Source organism: Dunckerocampus dactyliophorus, chromosome 9, assembly GCF_027744805.1.
Source record: "Dunckerocampus dactyliophorus isolate RoL2022-P2 chromosome 9, RoL_Ddac_1.1, whole genome shotgun sequence".
In the NCBI taxonomy this organism is placed as follows: Eukaryota; Metazoa; Chordata; class Actinopteri; order Syngnathiformes; family Syngnathidae; genus Dunckerocampus; species Dunckerocampus dactyliophorus.
The window spans coordinates 6,661,985-6,676,997 of NC_072827.1; the positions used below are offsets into that span (position 1 = coordinate 6,661,985).

At 42.7% G+C, this 15,013-nt stretch overlaps 1 protein-coding gene across 2 annotated transcripts in view; it reads right to left on the minus strand.

The window, feature by feature from the left end:
* col28a2a (collagen, type XXVIII, alpha 2a) overlaps nucleotides 1–8,818 on the minus strand; it is a 48,057-nt gene extending 39,239 nt beyond the window's left edge. For both annotated transcript variants that reach the window (XM_054788396.1, XM_054788395.1), the window contains exons 1-3: nucleotides 8,465–8,818; nucleotides 8,200–8,337; nucleotides 381–955 (exon numbers count right to left, since the gene is read on the minus strand). In XM_054788396.1, coding sequence (XP_054644371.1) covers nucleotides 381–955; nucleotides 8,200–8,337; nucleotide 8,465 — 714 coding nt within the window. In that variant the 5' untranslated portion in view covers nucleotides 8,466–8,818. The remainder of the gene's footprint in view (nucleotides 1–380; nucleotides 956–8,199; nucleotides 8,338–8,464) is intronic.
* Nucleotides 8,819–15,013: the final 6,195 nt, after the last annotated feature.

Sequence of the window (15,013 nt, forward strand, 5' to 3'; positions counted from 1 at the left end):
ATGAGCATAGCGTGTGCCTCATTAGCAGCTACACGGCGCGGATACCATCGCTTATTAATTTTTTGCACTTCATTATGTCTCCCAAGCGTAAGGCAGTCGCATCTGGTGGAAGTGCACCAAGGAAAAGAAAAGACATCACCATGGAAGTGAAAATGAACATCATAAAAAGCTTCCCAGAGAAGAAAGACACCCACCAATATTTTGGTCTTAATCGTTGAAACCATCATTAAGGATAATGATGAGGCGATCAGCACCCAAGGAAGCGACACTAATAATAAAGCAGTGCAGTGGTCTTTTTATTGGCTGTGCGACTGGTTAGCATGTCTACATGTCTAGCATGTCAGTTGGTGCATGATGATAACAATCAAGGTGATACTTACAATCTTGGAGGCAATTTTGTCCACTATGTTCTTGTCTTGCAGGTTGTGGAGGAAGTGTGAGGCAGGAGAACTGGCAAGGAGGCGGAGCTGGGCCACGTTAGCGGGCTCGTTGGCGGTCCGGGTGATACCAAGAGTGAAGAACTTAATCCCCTGGTTCTTGGCATCGGCGACGGCAGAGAAAATATCGGGGTTCCTCGGGTGGGAGGAGCCATCAGTGAGGAGCACGGCTACTTTGACGCTGCCCAGGCTGGACTCCTCCAGGTAGATCTTGGTCATGTTGGTGATGGCGTAGGTGGTATAGGTGCCGTGGCCGATGTAGATGACGGGAGCCACGCGGTTCTTGAAGTTCTCCAAACCCCTCCAGTCGCTGAAGCGTTGCTCCGTGATGACGTGGCTACTGTACTGGAGCAGTGCCACCCGCAGGCTCATGCTGCGGCCCGTATTCAGCTTCAGGCCTTGGAGTTTCTCCACCAAGTTCATGGCAAACTGCTTCTCCTGCTCGTGGTTGTCCTTGGCACTCTCAGAGCTGTCCAACAGAAAGGAAAGCTCCAGGCTGCAGTCCTCATCCAGGATAGCTGTGTGGAGAAACACCAAGTGGAGGTTACCAAATACGGCTCCTCCTTGCTCTGTGAAGGCTTCCTGTCCACGTGGATTCATCACCTAACCAAAAACATCATTTCTTGACTCAAATACACAAGCAGGTGAATAGAGGGGGTTCAGTCGATCAGGGGTCCAAACTGCAGCCCGCTGTTTTTTTTTGGCCCGAGGCATATTCTAAAAATATCATTTAACAAAAAACTTTTTTAAAAAAAGGAAAATTCAGCAGTAATTTTACAAAAAACACGTCAAAATATTAACAGAAAAAAGTTGTAATCTAACGAGAAATCATCATAATTACATCATTATATTATGAGGAAAAATAATTTCATTTTAGTAGCGTAAGTAAGTTGAAATATTAAAGAAAAAAGATGTTATTTCTTTTAATGTCATATATTATGAGAAACAAAACAATAAATAATGTAACGTAATGTAACGAGTGTCACGCTCTGACCCTGCAGAGCAGGAAAAGATTTTTTTGGCCCTCAAGGCTCATGGCCAGACTATTAGCCGCCATGAGCAAGTCCTAGAAGACATGTCGACCCTCATTAAAGACATTCATGTCCGGACACTTGCCCATGCCACCTCCTCTAAAGACCAGCCCCTACACGCTGTCCTAGTCACACCCTCCTTCATGCTGCCCAGTTCCTCTGTCCGGGAACCCAGCATTCCCCACCCGGCAAGGTTTGGAGGTGATTTTGGTCAGTGCGGGTTGTTCGTGCACCAGTGCTCCCTCATATTTGCACAACAACCAAGCACATACGCCACAGACTCCGCAAGGATAGCATACATGCTTAGCCTCCTTTCGGGGTGCGCTGCCAGTTGGGCGTTGGCCATCTGCGAGAAAAAAACAGAGCTACGTGACAACTTACCCGTTTGTGACAGAGATGAAAAAAGTATTCGACCACCCGATGCGAGAGCGAGAAGCTGGCATGCGCCTTCTCTCCATCCGCCAGGGCAACTCCTCTGTCGCCGACCACTCTGTCACGTTCCGCATTCTCGCGGCCGAGAGCGACTGGGACGAGAAGGCACTACGCTGCAGCTACCTAGGAAGCCTCAGCTCCCGCCTTCAGGACGAGCTTGCAGCACGGGACGAGACAAGATCATTGGAGGAGCTGATCGTTCTGTCTCTTCGGTTGGATGGTCGGCTGCGGGAACGCTCATTCCAACGCCGAATGGAGACTCCCACCTTTCCACAACGGGCATCACCATCAACCCTTCTGGATCCCCTCCTTCCTCCTTCGGATGTCAGTGGACCGTCTTCAGGGGACTCCAGCGGGATCGAGCCCATGCAGCTGGGAGCCAATCGCCTGTCGTCGACCGAGAGGAGCCGGCGGCTGCGCCTCCATCTGTGCCTCTACTGTGGGGAGGCGGATCACTCGCTCGCTGGCTGTCCGGTTCGCCCTGGAGGGCGCCGATCGCCTTCCTCCAGCGAGAGACCTTCAAAGAGCTCAATTGTGGTCGGACGTCTCCAGATCAAAGGTACGCTGTCATGGGGGCGAGAGGCATGATCCATAAAGGCTCTTATTGACTCAGGAGCAGACGATAATTTTATTGACTGTGAGTTAGTAAAGCATTGTAACATTCCTACTGTGTTGTTACCTTCTGCTAAGACTGTGCGCTCACTTGATGGTGGCCATCTTGCTAGCATTATTAGCCAGACAATTCCTTGTTGTCTTCTCCTTGCGGGTAACCATCGGGAGACCATTAGTTTTTTTATAATCCCATTGCGTTCAGCTACGGTGGTCCTTGGCCTCACATGACTTAAACAGCACAGCCCCACAATTGATTGGGCTATACCTAAAGTTACCAATTGGAGTGATCTTTGTCACACTCACTGTTAGGACGATTGGAGGACGATTGGCGTGAGAAGCGGTTGTCGCCGCTTCTCACACCAATCGTCCTCACTGATCGTCCTGACCTCACTTTAGTGCCCAAGGAATATCACTCACTCCACAAAGTTTTTTGTAAGGATCGTGCTATGTCTCTTCCTCCTCACCGGCCTTATGATTGCTCCATTGATTTGTTGCCAGGTGCACCTCTTCCCTCTACTCATCTTTATAACATCTCTCAACCTGAACAGAGGGCACTCGAGGATTATATTTCCTCTTCTCTCGTGGCGGGTCACATACATCCGTCATCTTCTCCCCTGGCTTGGTGCTCCAAAGATTATTAGTCAACCGTCTGTTTGTCAAGGCCGAAAAATGTTTATTCCATTCCTCCTCAGTGCTGTTCTTGGGGTTTATTGTGGAGAAGGGCCAACTCAGACCTGATCCTGCCAAAGTTAAGGCGGTGGTCGAATGGCCGACTTGTGCAGAGGTTTCTGGGGTTCGCCAACTTTTATAGGCGCTTTATACAGAACTTCAGCAAGGTCGCAGAGCCTTTAAATAAGCTAACATCTTCTAAGATCACTCACTCCACAAAGTTTTTTGTAAGGATCGTGCTATGTCTCTTCCTCCTCACCGGCCTTATGATTGCTCCATTGATTTGAAAAGTGGAAGAATATAAATTCCTTGGGGTTGTAATAGATGAAAAAATGAGTTGGAAATCTCATATTAAATTTATACAACAAAAGGTGGCGAGAAATATCTCTATATTGAATAAAGCAAATTATGTTCTTGACCAAAAATCACTCCACACTCTGTACTGTTCCTTAGTATTAGCATATTTAATGTATTGTGTGGAGATATGGGGAAATAATTACAAAAGCAATCTTCACTCACTCACTGTACTGCAAAAAGATCTGTAAGGATCATTCATAATACCAAGGATAGAGAACATACAAACCCTCTATTTTTAAAATCGCAGATATTAAAATTTGCAGATTTAGTACACTTTCAAATCGCTAGAATAATGTTTAAAGTTAATAACTCATTACCCAAAAACCTCATACAGTATTTCTCAATCAGAGAGGAGAAATATGATCTTAGAGGAAAATTAAACGTAAAACATTTATACGCGAGAACTACGCTGAAAACACACAGCATTTCTGTATGTGGAATTAAATTATGGAACGGATTGAGTAAGGAACTCAAACAATGTACAGAGATGAGCACATTCAAAAAACAATACAAGCAGTTGATGTTTGCTAAATACAAGGCAGAAGAGTCTTGATCATCACAATGATTGTTCTGTCAGGTTTGTTATGTTTTTGGTTTTTTTTGTTTATAAAAAAAAGAAATTCTTTATTTATTAATTATTATTATTATTATTATTATTATTATTATTATTAATGTATATGTATATACAGTATATATATATTTAATTTTTTTTTTTTTGGGAGGGCTGTCTTACCGTTATCTATTATGTATTATCCTGACTATCACAGAAAACACGACATGGAATGCAGGAAGTGAACAATAAGTACTGTACTAGATGTAGAATGGATGGGGGGTAGGATTAAATAAGCTTTGCTTCTTCCTACTCCTTTTGGACATGTGGAACTGTCAAAGAATGATTCATGAGATGTATTCCATTGTAACCTTCATGTTCAAATAAACTAAACCAAACCAAACCAAAACCAAGATTCCCTTTGTCTGGACCCCAGCGGCTGACACTGCTTTTAGGCGATTAAAGTCATGTGTTACATCTGCTCCTGTGTTGGTTCACCCTGACCCGTCTCTCCCTTTCTTTGTCGAGGTGGATGCGTCTGACACAGGGGTTGGGGCCGTACTCTCCCAGCGCTCTAGCTCGGACCAAAAGTTGCACCCCTGCGCCTTCTACTCCAGACGCCTTAACTCTGCGGAGTGTAATTATGATATTGGCAACAGAGAGCTTCTGGCGGTTGTCCTCGACTTGCAGGAGTGGAGGCACTGGCTCGAGGGGGCGGCTCATCCGTTCATCATCTTTACAGACCACCGGAATCTTTTTTACATTCGTACTGCACAACGCCTCAACCCTCGTCAGGCACGTTGGGCCCTCTTCCTCACCAGATTTCATTTCGTCCTCACTTACCGTCTTGGATCTCTCAATGGGAAGCCCGACGCCCTCTCTAGGGTTTTCGCCCCTCCGGTGGAAGTTTCTCCCCCTGAGACCATTCTACCTAAAGACCGGATTCTAGGAACGCTCCAATGGGAGGTGGAGAGGCGAGTGGCAGAGGTCAACAAGGACACACCCCCTCCTGTTGGATGTCCACCTGATCGACTCTTTGTTCCTCGCAACCTCCGGTCTGAAGTCCTCATATGGGCTCACTCCTCTAAGCTCGCCTGTCATCCCGGAGCCAGACGTACGGCGTTCCTCCTGTCACAGCGCTTCTGGTGGCCGTCCCTGCATGCTGACACCAGGAGTTTCGTAGCTGCGTGTTCAGTATGCGCGAGGAACAAGTCATCCAATCAAGCAGCGGCAGGCTTGCTGCAGCCACTCCCCATCCCCGCCCGTCCGTGGTCACACATAGCCATGGACTTTGTCACCGGACTACCTGCAACCAGGGGCTTCACTACAGTCCTTACCTTCGTCGACAGGTTCTCTAAGTCAGCCCACTTCATCCCACTCCGCAAGCTACCCTCCTCCATCGAAACAGCTAAACTTCTGGTCCAGCATGTGGTACGCATCCATGGTATCCCGCTCGATGTGGTGTCAGACAGAGGCCCGCAGTTCGCTGCTGCTACCTGGAAGGCTTTTTGCAAAACCCTTGGAGCAACTGTGAGTCTTTCATCGGGGTACCATCCTCAATCAAACAGACAGACTGAAAGGGCCAACCAGGACTTGGAAGCAGCTTTGCAGTGTGTGTGCCACCAGCATCCCACTTCCTGGTCCCGCTATCTGCCTTGGGTGGAATATGCCCACAATACCTTGGTATGCTCTTCCACGGGCCTCTCCCCATTCCACGTAGCCCACGGCTTTCAGCCTCCCCTATTCCCCTCCCAGGAGAAAGAATCATCTGTGGCTTCTGTGGCCACCCTGTTGCGCCGGGTCCACCGGGTATGGCGAGACACCCGGGCTGCACTTATGCGCACCGCCAAACGGAACCAGAGGTTGGCGGACCGGCATCGCAAGCCTGCTCCCGAGTACAAGCCTGGCCAGAAATTTTGGTTGTCTTCACGGGACCTTTCGTTGGCCGGAGAATCCAAGAAGATGGCACCCAGATTCATTGGACCCTTTGAGGTCATCCGTATGGTTAACCCTGTGTCAGCCAGACTGAAGCTTCCGCCATCTCTCAAGAAGTACCCGGTGTTCCACGTGTCCCTCATGAAGCCTGTCTCCTCCTGCGAGCTCAGCCCTCCACCAGTGCCTCCTCCTCCTCCTCGGTTGGTGGATGGCCATCCTGCATTTACGGTCAAATCTATTGTGAATGCCAGGAAGCGGGGCAGGGGTGTACAGTATTTTATCGACTGGGAGGGATACAGCCCAGAGGAACATTCGTGGGTCTCTCGTTCTCTTATTCTTGACGACTCCCTTCTTGCCGACTTTTATCAGCAATTCCCCGACAAGCCAGGTAACCCTTCGAGGGGTGCCACTTAATTGGGAGGGGGGAAATACTGTCACGCTTTGCAGTGACACCACTCTGGTGCTGCAGGTGAGCTACTTATTTGTCTCTTTGTTTTGGGTTTGGTTTCTCAGGTGTTTCTCATTGTAGGGCCACCTTGATGGGTGAAGCTACCGAACGAGCCACAGGTGTTCCTCATCAGAGCTGCCTCTTTATATTCACACGTGGCAGCAGGAAGGCGTCGTTTGATTGACCTTCATGGACTCACGCCACAAGCCATCATCATCTTTCCAGACGCATTCTTGCTGCCCGTCTTCATCCTTAACTTACACGGTAGATATATACTGTCTTGTTTTATTGCCTTCCTGCCAGTTCGGTAGCTTCTCCCAGTTAGCCCTCCCGTTTGGAGTTTGGTAGGCTTTATGTTCGGTTCCCTTCCTTCGTGGTGCTATTTTACTGTTTGCTCTGCACCATAGATTTTTGTTGTTACCCCTTTTTTCTTCTTTCTTGCTGTGGTGAACGAACTATTAAAGGACTTCCTTTTTGACACCACCCTGCTTGTCTGCCTTTTTGGGTCCAACCAAGTTCACGGCGTGACAACGAGAATGAAATCAAATAAGAAGAAAAAAGAAAAAAGTCTTATTGTAAAGCAGAAAAAAAGTTGCAATTTTAGTGTTGTTGTAGTTGTAGTTATATTACGAGAAACAAAAAAAAAAAATTAATAAAGTTGTCACTTTTGGGAAAACAGGTTGTGGGAAAAGTCCTAATATTATGGGACTAAAGTCTTAATATTACAAAAAGAAAATTTACAGAGATTTTTGAAGAAGAAAGATGAAATATTTGGAAAATTTAAAAAAACAAACATTGCAAAAATCTGTAGTAATTTTCCAATAACAAAGTTAAAATATTAATAGAAAAAAGTTGTGATCTAACAAGAAAAAGTCAATATAATATTATATGAGAAAAAGTTGTGTCATTTCTGTAGCTTACAGTTCAAATATTATAGAAAAAAGGCTCTTTTTTTGAAGTCCTAATATTATGACAAAGAAAACAAGAAATAAAGCTGTAATTTTTGGAAACGTTGCAGAAAAAGTTATGTTATGAGAATAAAGTCAAAATACGATCGGAAGATGTCATAATTACAAGTAGAATTTTACAAGAAGAAAGTTTAAATTGTTGGAAAATTTTAAGAAAGCAACTGCAGAAATTGAAAAAAACAGCTGTAATTTTACAACAATTCAGTCAAAATATTAACAGAAAAAAGTTGTATTGTAATAAGGAAAAAAAGTTGCCATTTTATGAGAATAAACTTGCAATATGACAAAAAAAAATGTCATTTTAGTAGCATAGAGTTGAAATATTCAAGAAAAAATACATAATTATATTTTAAAAGCTGTAATTTTACGAGAAAAACAAAACAAATTTGTAATTTTGGGAAAAATAGATCGCGGAAAAAGCTATAATATTGTGGGAATAAAGTCATAACATTACAAGAACATTTCCAAAGATTAAGAAGAAAGTTGAAATATTTGGAAAATTACAAAAACAGCAAAAATTGGGGGAAAAAAAAGCAAATTGTGAAGTTGATATTAATAGGCTTTTTCACCTATATGACAAAGCTGAGATGCAGTTTTTTAAATATAGAGTATATAACTTGTTAGCATATTTACATGTGCTGCTTTACAAAATATCAAAGTGGCTAAGTTGCATTCTTCACTATGTGGCACCTTGCTTGAAAAACGTTTGGACACCCATTGCTGTAGATACAGCTGTGTTGCATTTGGAAATGTTTCTCACCTTGTCCATTGTAAATGGTTGCAGCCAAAGGTTTTGTGCCAGATTGAGTTTTTCTGTTGTCATGGAGGTCTTGGGCCCAAACACGAGTCAGTGCTGCGGCCAACAGCACAGATGCAATAGAGAGGAGCATCTTCTCCACTCCAGTGAGAAAAAGCAGCAAAAACAAAGTAATTTTCTACTAACAAGACAAAATTACATGGATGCAATATTTACAGTTTACGACCTACTTAGAGATTCTGCAGTTTGTTGTGTTTGGCTTTCTTACTGGTGATGTATTGGAGAAGTAGACCTGCAGAAGGACCAGGGTGCACACAGAGCTGCGGCTATCTCATTGATGGTGCATCAGCAGCGATGTCATTGTCCGTGAGGAGCAGAGTGCGAGTGCGAGAACTTGGAGCATGCCGCTCCTCTTTTATAAGGTGGAACCACCCCACCACATTCAATGGACAGACTCCTTGTCCAGCCTCAGGGCTTGTGAAGACTGGAATATCTTTCCAAGCCTTGAAAGATGGAATGTTACACCCTGCAAATGTTGCTTTGCAACTTTTTGTTTTTACACACACAGAATGAACATAACATTGAATGTCAGAATATGTTTTTCCTCATTTTTGATGGAAAGATGCAGAAAAACAGTTTGTGGAATCCAGTGACATGTGGTCAGGGTTTTGACCATTTTCTTCACTAAGAATCGTTGAATTTGCACCTCTCTTTATCAGGGCAGAAACCCAAGATGAGGCTCTGTCATAAATGTATAATCAGCTCATGACATGTTGTATTGTTTTAGCAACAAATTTACACTGAAATAAGAAGTCAAGTTGCCAAGCAGAAATCTGAGTATACAACTATTGTTTTATTCATTTAAAATGGGCTTTGACAACAAAAAAATACAAATAAACTCCAATTGCAAGCATGCAGTACAACTACGTTTAGTAAGGAAAATGGTCTTTTTCATTTAAAAAAAATTGTTTTCCTTTACAAAAAGGACTATTTATATAAATTAATTCATAATTAAAAATAATGAGCATTTAAAATAAATAAAATTTACATAAATATATACTGCTCAAAAAAATTAGAGGAACACTTGGAAAACACATCAGATCTAAACTGGGGGAAAAATGATCTTGAATATCTTTCCTGATAATAAGTGGGTGATGTATTAGTAACAAAATGATGCCACATAATTTGATAGAAATGAAAATGATCACCCTATAGAGGGGAGAAATCAAAGACACACCCCCCCCCCCCCCCCCGCTTGTATGCATCCCTTACAACGTCGGGGCATGGTGTCTGGGGGATCTCCTCCCAGATCTGGACCAGGGCATCAGCGAGCTACAGTCCAAGGACAATAGAAGGCGATGGCGTTAAGAAGAATCCAAAAATAGGGAACACCAGGAGGCAGTTCAAACAAAAGGGGAAGAAGCTGGCTGGATAGCTAGGAAGCAGCTGGGCAACCTGGCTAAAACAAGAGACTAGGAGTCTGAACAAAGAGCCAGCAGCATCCAGCTGCAGGCAGTCAGCCTAAATGGGGAACGAGCAATCAGCCACAGGTGTGCCCAGCCTTGCCGCCTCCAGCCCGCTCAAGGGTACTGCAAGAGAGAAACACAGGCCAGGAGAAGGCAGGGACTGGAACAACTGACAGAACGAGAAGGCCACCGGCAAATGTGAAAGTGTGATTCAAATGTTCTGCTACTATTAAAAAGAGACTATTGTTAAATAGATTTTTAGACTTGTGGTGTGTTTTAGATTGACATATTCAGTTCATTAATGCATACAAATTTATTATTTATCTTCCTGTTTATTATATACAGTAAAAATAGGCATATTTTAGACAGTTGCAAATGGTGTAAAAATTTTGACAGCCCTAATTAAAATAAGTAAATGGGACTAAAGTATTTGAAAACATTTTTGATTGAAGGGAATTATCGTTATTTCCTTGCTATCCTCATTACTTTCATGCTCACCAAGAGTTAAATATACTCTCAATGGCCACTTGACTAGGTCCACCAGCATAATCCAATACAAGGGTCACCAACGTGGTGCCCGCGGGCACCAGGTAGCCCCTTGAGGCGCCCGCAAGCCTGCCTTTCATTCAGGTTTTTGTTAATGTGAGAACACTAGAAATAAATGCATTCTGAAATGCAAAAAGTGAGTTGTGGATACAAGTATTTTGTTAATGTTCTGTAAAACAAGAGCTAGGAAGCAAGCTAGGAAATAAATGTTACAAAAATGAGGCGCTCGTGCTCATTTTCATTTTGTAAAAGTCTCAAGCTTTCAAACGTTGGTGACCCCGATCAAATATGATCTTATGACTGAGCCGTATCAAAAGCGATATCTTTACAGTTGTAACTGACACTGTTAGAAAAAAGAAGTGCACTGTGGCATGCTAACATCTAATATACTACCATCTAAAGGTGTGAGCGACAAACACGACCGGATATCCGGTTCTTAATTGCAGGAAGAAAACAAATCACATAAGAACTCAGTCAGTGGTAAAATGAAACAAATTAGAATTGATGCAAGCATACATTCCTCAGCTGTGGGGTGGGGGGGTGGTCAAAAGTTTAAAGGCCATAATGGCAATGACCTTGTCACCTTTGCACTCAAAGCTGACCTCCGCTGCCTGGAGAAACAAGGTGAAAATGTCATTGTGTTCATGAAATAATTAAGTTCAATTAATTCATCTTGAAATAACAAGTGAGCATTTTGTGGTGTTTGGAATAAACGCTCTTCATCCATTCTTTCATTTAAAAGGAAAACTGCACTTTTTGGGGCAATTTTGCCAATCATCCACAATCCTTATGTGACACAAACACGCATGTCTTTCCCTTTTCTTTGCATTCTAAATTTTTTTTTTTTTTTTTAAAAGGTTAAAAAGCAGCAGGTAATTAATGCATGCAATGGGACAAACCTATTAAAACACCTCCAAAAATCAACAAGGTTTTATGGTTTTAAATCCATGCTGTGCTCATGTAGTAACAGATACAGTCATGATAACTATATATAACTATATATATCTAATATCTAATACTTACAGTACTTTCATTTTAAGCATCAGTAGAACTTCCTTCCTGGGTGCATTGATTTCACATAGCAACATAGAAAGGAACGCTACACTTTGTAGGGTTCGGCGTAGCCGGAACTCGGATACCCAAGATGCGAGAGCAAGGTTAGGTGAAAAAAAGCCATTTATTACACAAGTAGGAGTAATAAAAAACAAAATGTAAAATACAAAAACACAAAAGCACCCGGAATGCACACGGGGAAAAAGAGGTGACTATAACTAAGAGCTGCCGAAAACCAGGCAGAGAAAAGGGCTAGAGTCCAAGAACAAAAGGAGGCACAATGCTAAACAGAAAAGTACTCACACTGCCAGTAGGTAGACGGGCATGGAAATGGCAGGATTAGCAACAGACAGTTCAAGGCTAACACTAATGGGCGCCGTGGACTAATGCTGCGAGGAGCCAGAGTTGGCAACAATCTGGCAGCATATTGGGTGTGAGCTTGGTGCTTTAAGAAGGATGCCAGATGAGCTGCAGGTGCGTCAATTAAGGCTCCAAGGGGCGAAGAGGGTGTACTGCAGGGGTGTCAAACTCGTGCCATGGAGGGCCGAGACGCTGCAGGTTTTCTTACCAGCCAGTTACTAAAGCAGGTGATTTTAATGATCAACACCTTCAATTTGAGGGAAGGAACTCGTCCATTAAATCACCTGCTGGAGAAACTGGTTGGAGATAAAACCTGCAGTGTCTCGGCCCTCCAGGGCACGAGTTTGACACCCCTGGTGTACTGCAACAGAGGACAATGAGAGGGCAGCAGAGCAGCACGCAAATCCTGACACACCTAGCGTTAACTTTTCCAAAGTCAAAAACAAAAACACAGCAGCAGTGGCAGCAGCTCCAACATGTAGCGTTACCTTTCGCTAATGGCCTGAGGCATTGTGAGCGAGTGTGTGGTGAAGCTAGTCGCTAGTCGGCTAGTAGCTAGCTAGTGTGGTGCGGCGAGTTGTCACTACGCCAGTAATGTAGTTCTTCAGTGTAACAATGTTAATAACAATAACAATGTCTCTGTAGCTTAGTTAATATGCAGGTCACATTATGTAAATGGGTCGTTGTTGGTGCTTTTTGGAGGTTTTTTTCAGGCTTTATAGGCGGAATAGGTGTGTCCCATTACATGCATTCTTTGTTGCCGCGTCTTAGCTGTTTTTTTATCTTTAGAAAGCAGAGAAAAGAGAAAGATGTGTGTTCATTTTTACATAAGTATTGCAGATGGTGAAAAAAAGTGCACTTTTCCTTAAAGAAAGTTGATATTTGTTTTTCCAGACAGAATCAGCGGCAGCTTCATGAGTTCTTTTCAAGGACGTCAGATGACCTTGAGGCACCCTCCTGTCGCCGTGGTTGTCGTGTGCACACTGCAGGTGGAGAATTCATGGAGATGAAGCCCACCGTGTTCCAGTTGAGGAGGCTTTGTGTTGCAAAGCTGCAGGCAAGACGTAATTGGAGGAGACTTTGTGACAGAAAAGAATGCTGCACTGAATGATAATGTTGGTAAAATGATGAACTCCAACATGCACACATTCATCATTTAGCAACCCACCACTGAGCCAACTTTTTGCTTGTCAAAAATAATGGCCTCCTTTAAAAATGTATGATTACAGTCTGGCTATTCCGTAGTGGCTTTACTGCCGCCCCCTTTTGTTGCCAGTGCATCAACATATGTACAGTATGTTTGCTCAATTAAGACTCTTAATCGCATGTAAGCCTGTCCTCATTTGTCAGTCCTGTGATTGACAGGTGGTCAGTTTAGGGATGTCCAAACTCTTTTTTTCCCCATTTTTGCTGTTTTAAAAAAAAAAAGTCCAAATATTAAAATTTTCTTCTCAAATAATCTTCTTGTAATTTTCTTCTTGTGATATTATGACTTTATTCCCTTAATATTTTGAGTTTATTTCCATAATATTATAACCTTTGCCCCCAACCTATTATCCCCAAAACTACAACTTTTTTGTTTTGTGTTTTTCACAATATCACAGCTTTTAAAATATAACTCAGCTCTATGCTACGAGAATGACATTGTTTTCCTCATAATATTACAAGTGTCATAAAATTGCAACTTTTTTCTCATTAGAATATGACTTTTTTTCTTAATAGTTTTAAAATCACTGCTGATTTTTACATTTTTCTGTTGTTGTTTTTTTTAGCTTTCTTGTTTAATCATATTTTTAGAATGTGCCACCCCAGTCTAGGCTGTACTCCACTTCTCACCCTACATCAGCTGGGATAGGCTCCAGCTTCCCTGTGGAAGTTGCACATGCATTCCATTGAACAAAAACAGATGCACTGGAAATAAATTCATCAACTGACTGGGACTGTTCAGATGGGTTTTTTTGTACAGTAGCAGGTAGTAAACTTACATTCTGGAAATAAAGATGTATATGTAGTGAAGCTGCTACTAGTAACAAAGTTAAATCATATAAAAACTACATTTTTTAAAATTTGTTGGGCATATTCATTTTTTCTCAGTCGTGACTGTAATTCTCTAAAAACATCCAACACTTTCACCTCAGATTTTTTGTTGCTGAAATGAAAGTATCTCCAAAAATAACATGTGCGTGCAAAATGAATGAAGAAATGTTTTCATTTCTATGCATTATTATACCCACAGAGCAGAGTGCTAGTCTTTTTTTCTTCTAGCTGCATTACGTTCTAAAGGGTTATTTGTCAACCCGGCTCATTGTGAAATTTTCATTCTTTATGCTCTGCACTGCTTTTGTGTCATCAATGTCACTGCAATGAGTCCAAATTTGACTGTTTTTACCACCGTCAATCGATTTCTCACATTTCTTCTCACATTGGACTCTTGAATACGCGTGTATGCTTCATTTCTCTCCATTTTCTTGCATTCTGCTGGTTTTAGTTTTGAGTTCAGTGTGTACAGCACAGATAAATAAACAGATAATATCAGTTTCTCAATTGTATTTCAAATCGGGGGGGGGGGGCTGAAAACATTTTAGTCCCCCCAGTGGGGGCATGACAGAAAATAACCACTGCCTTATTGTAATCATTTTAAATGTCTCTACAATATTACAGTACAGTGATCCCTTGCTATTAGTGATGTGTGATACCACTGATTTCAATTACGATCCAATACTGAGTAAAATTCAGGCTGATATCGCCAATACCGATCCGATACATTATGCAAATTCGCCTTATGTGTCTGGTCTATTTTAAAAAGTAGCACATTTTATATCATAGCATCCATCCATCCATCCATTTTCTATACCGCTTCATCCTCATTAGGGTCGCGGGGGCATGCTGGAGCCCATCCCAGCCGACTTCGGGCGACAGGCGGGGTACACCCTGGACTGGTCGCCAGCCAATCACAGGGCACATATAGACAAACAACCATTCACACTCACATTCATACCTATGGACAATTTAGAGTCGTCAATTAACCTAACATGCATGTTTTTGGAATGTGGGAGGAAGCCGGAGTACCCGGAGAAAACCCACGCGCACACGGGGAGAACGTGCAAACTCCACACAGAAATGCCCAGGGGAGAATCGAACCCAGGGGAGGTCTTCCCGATCTCCAGGCTGTTCCTGTATTGGCCAACGTGCTAACCACTAGACCACCGTGCGGCCCATATCATAGCATAAAGAATAGAATTAATGTATTAATTGAATGCACTATTAATGTAACTAAATTATTAATTTAAATAAATAATTTAATAAATAATTTTGGTAAATTTATTTATGACAAATTGCTGACAAAACCCTAAAAGTGAAACTATAGATCTTTTTCATTTACATGCTTGTTT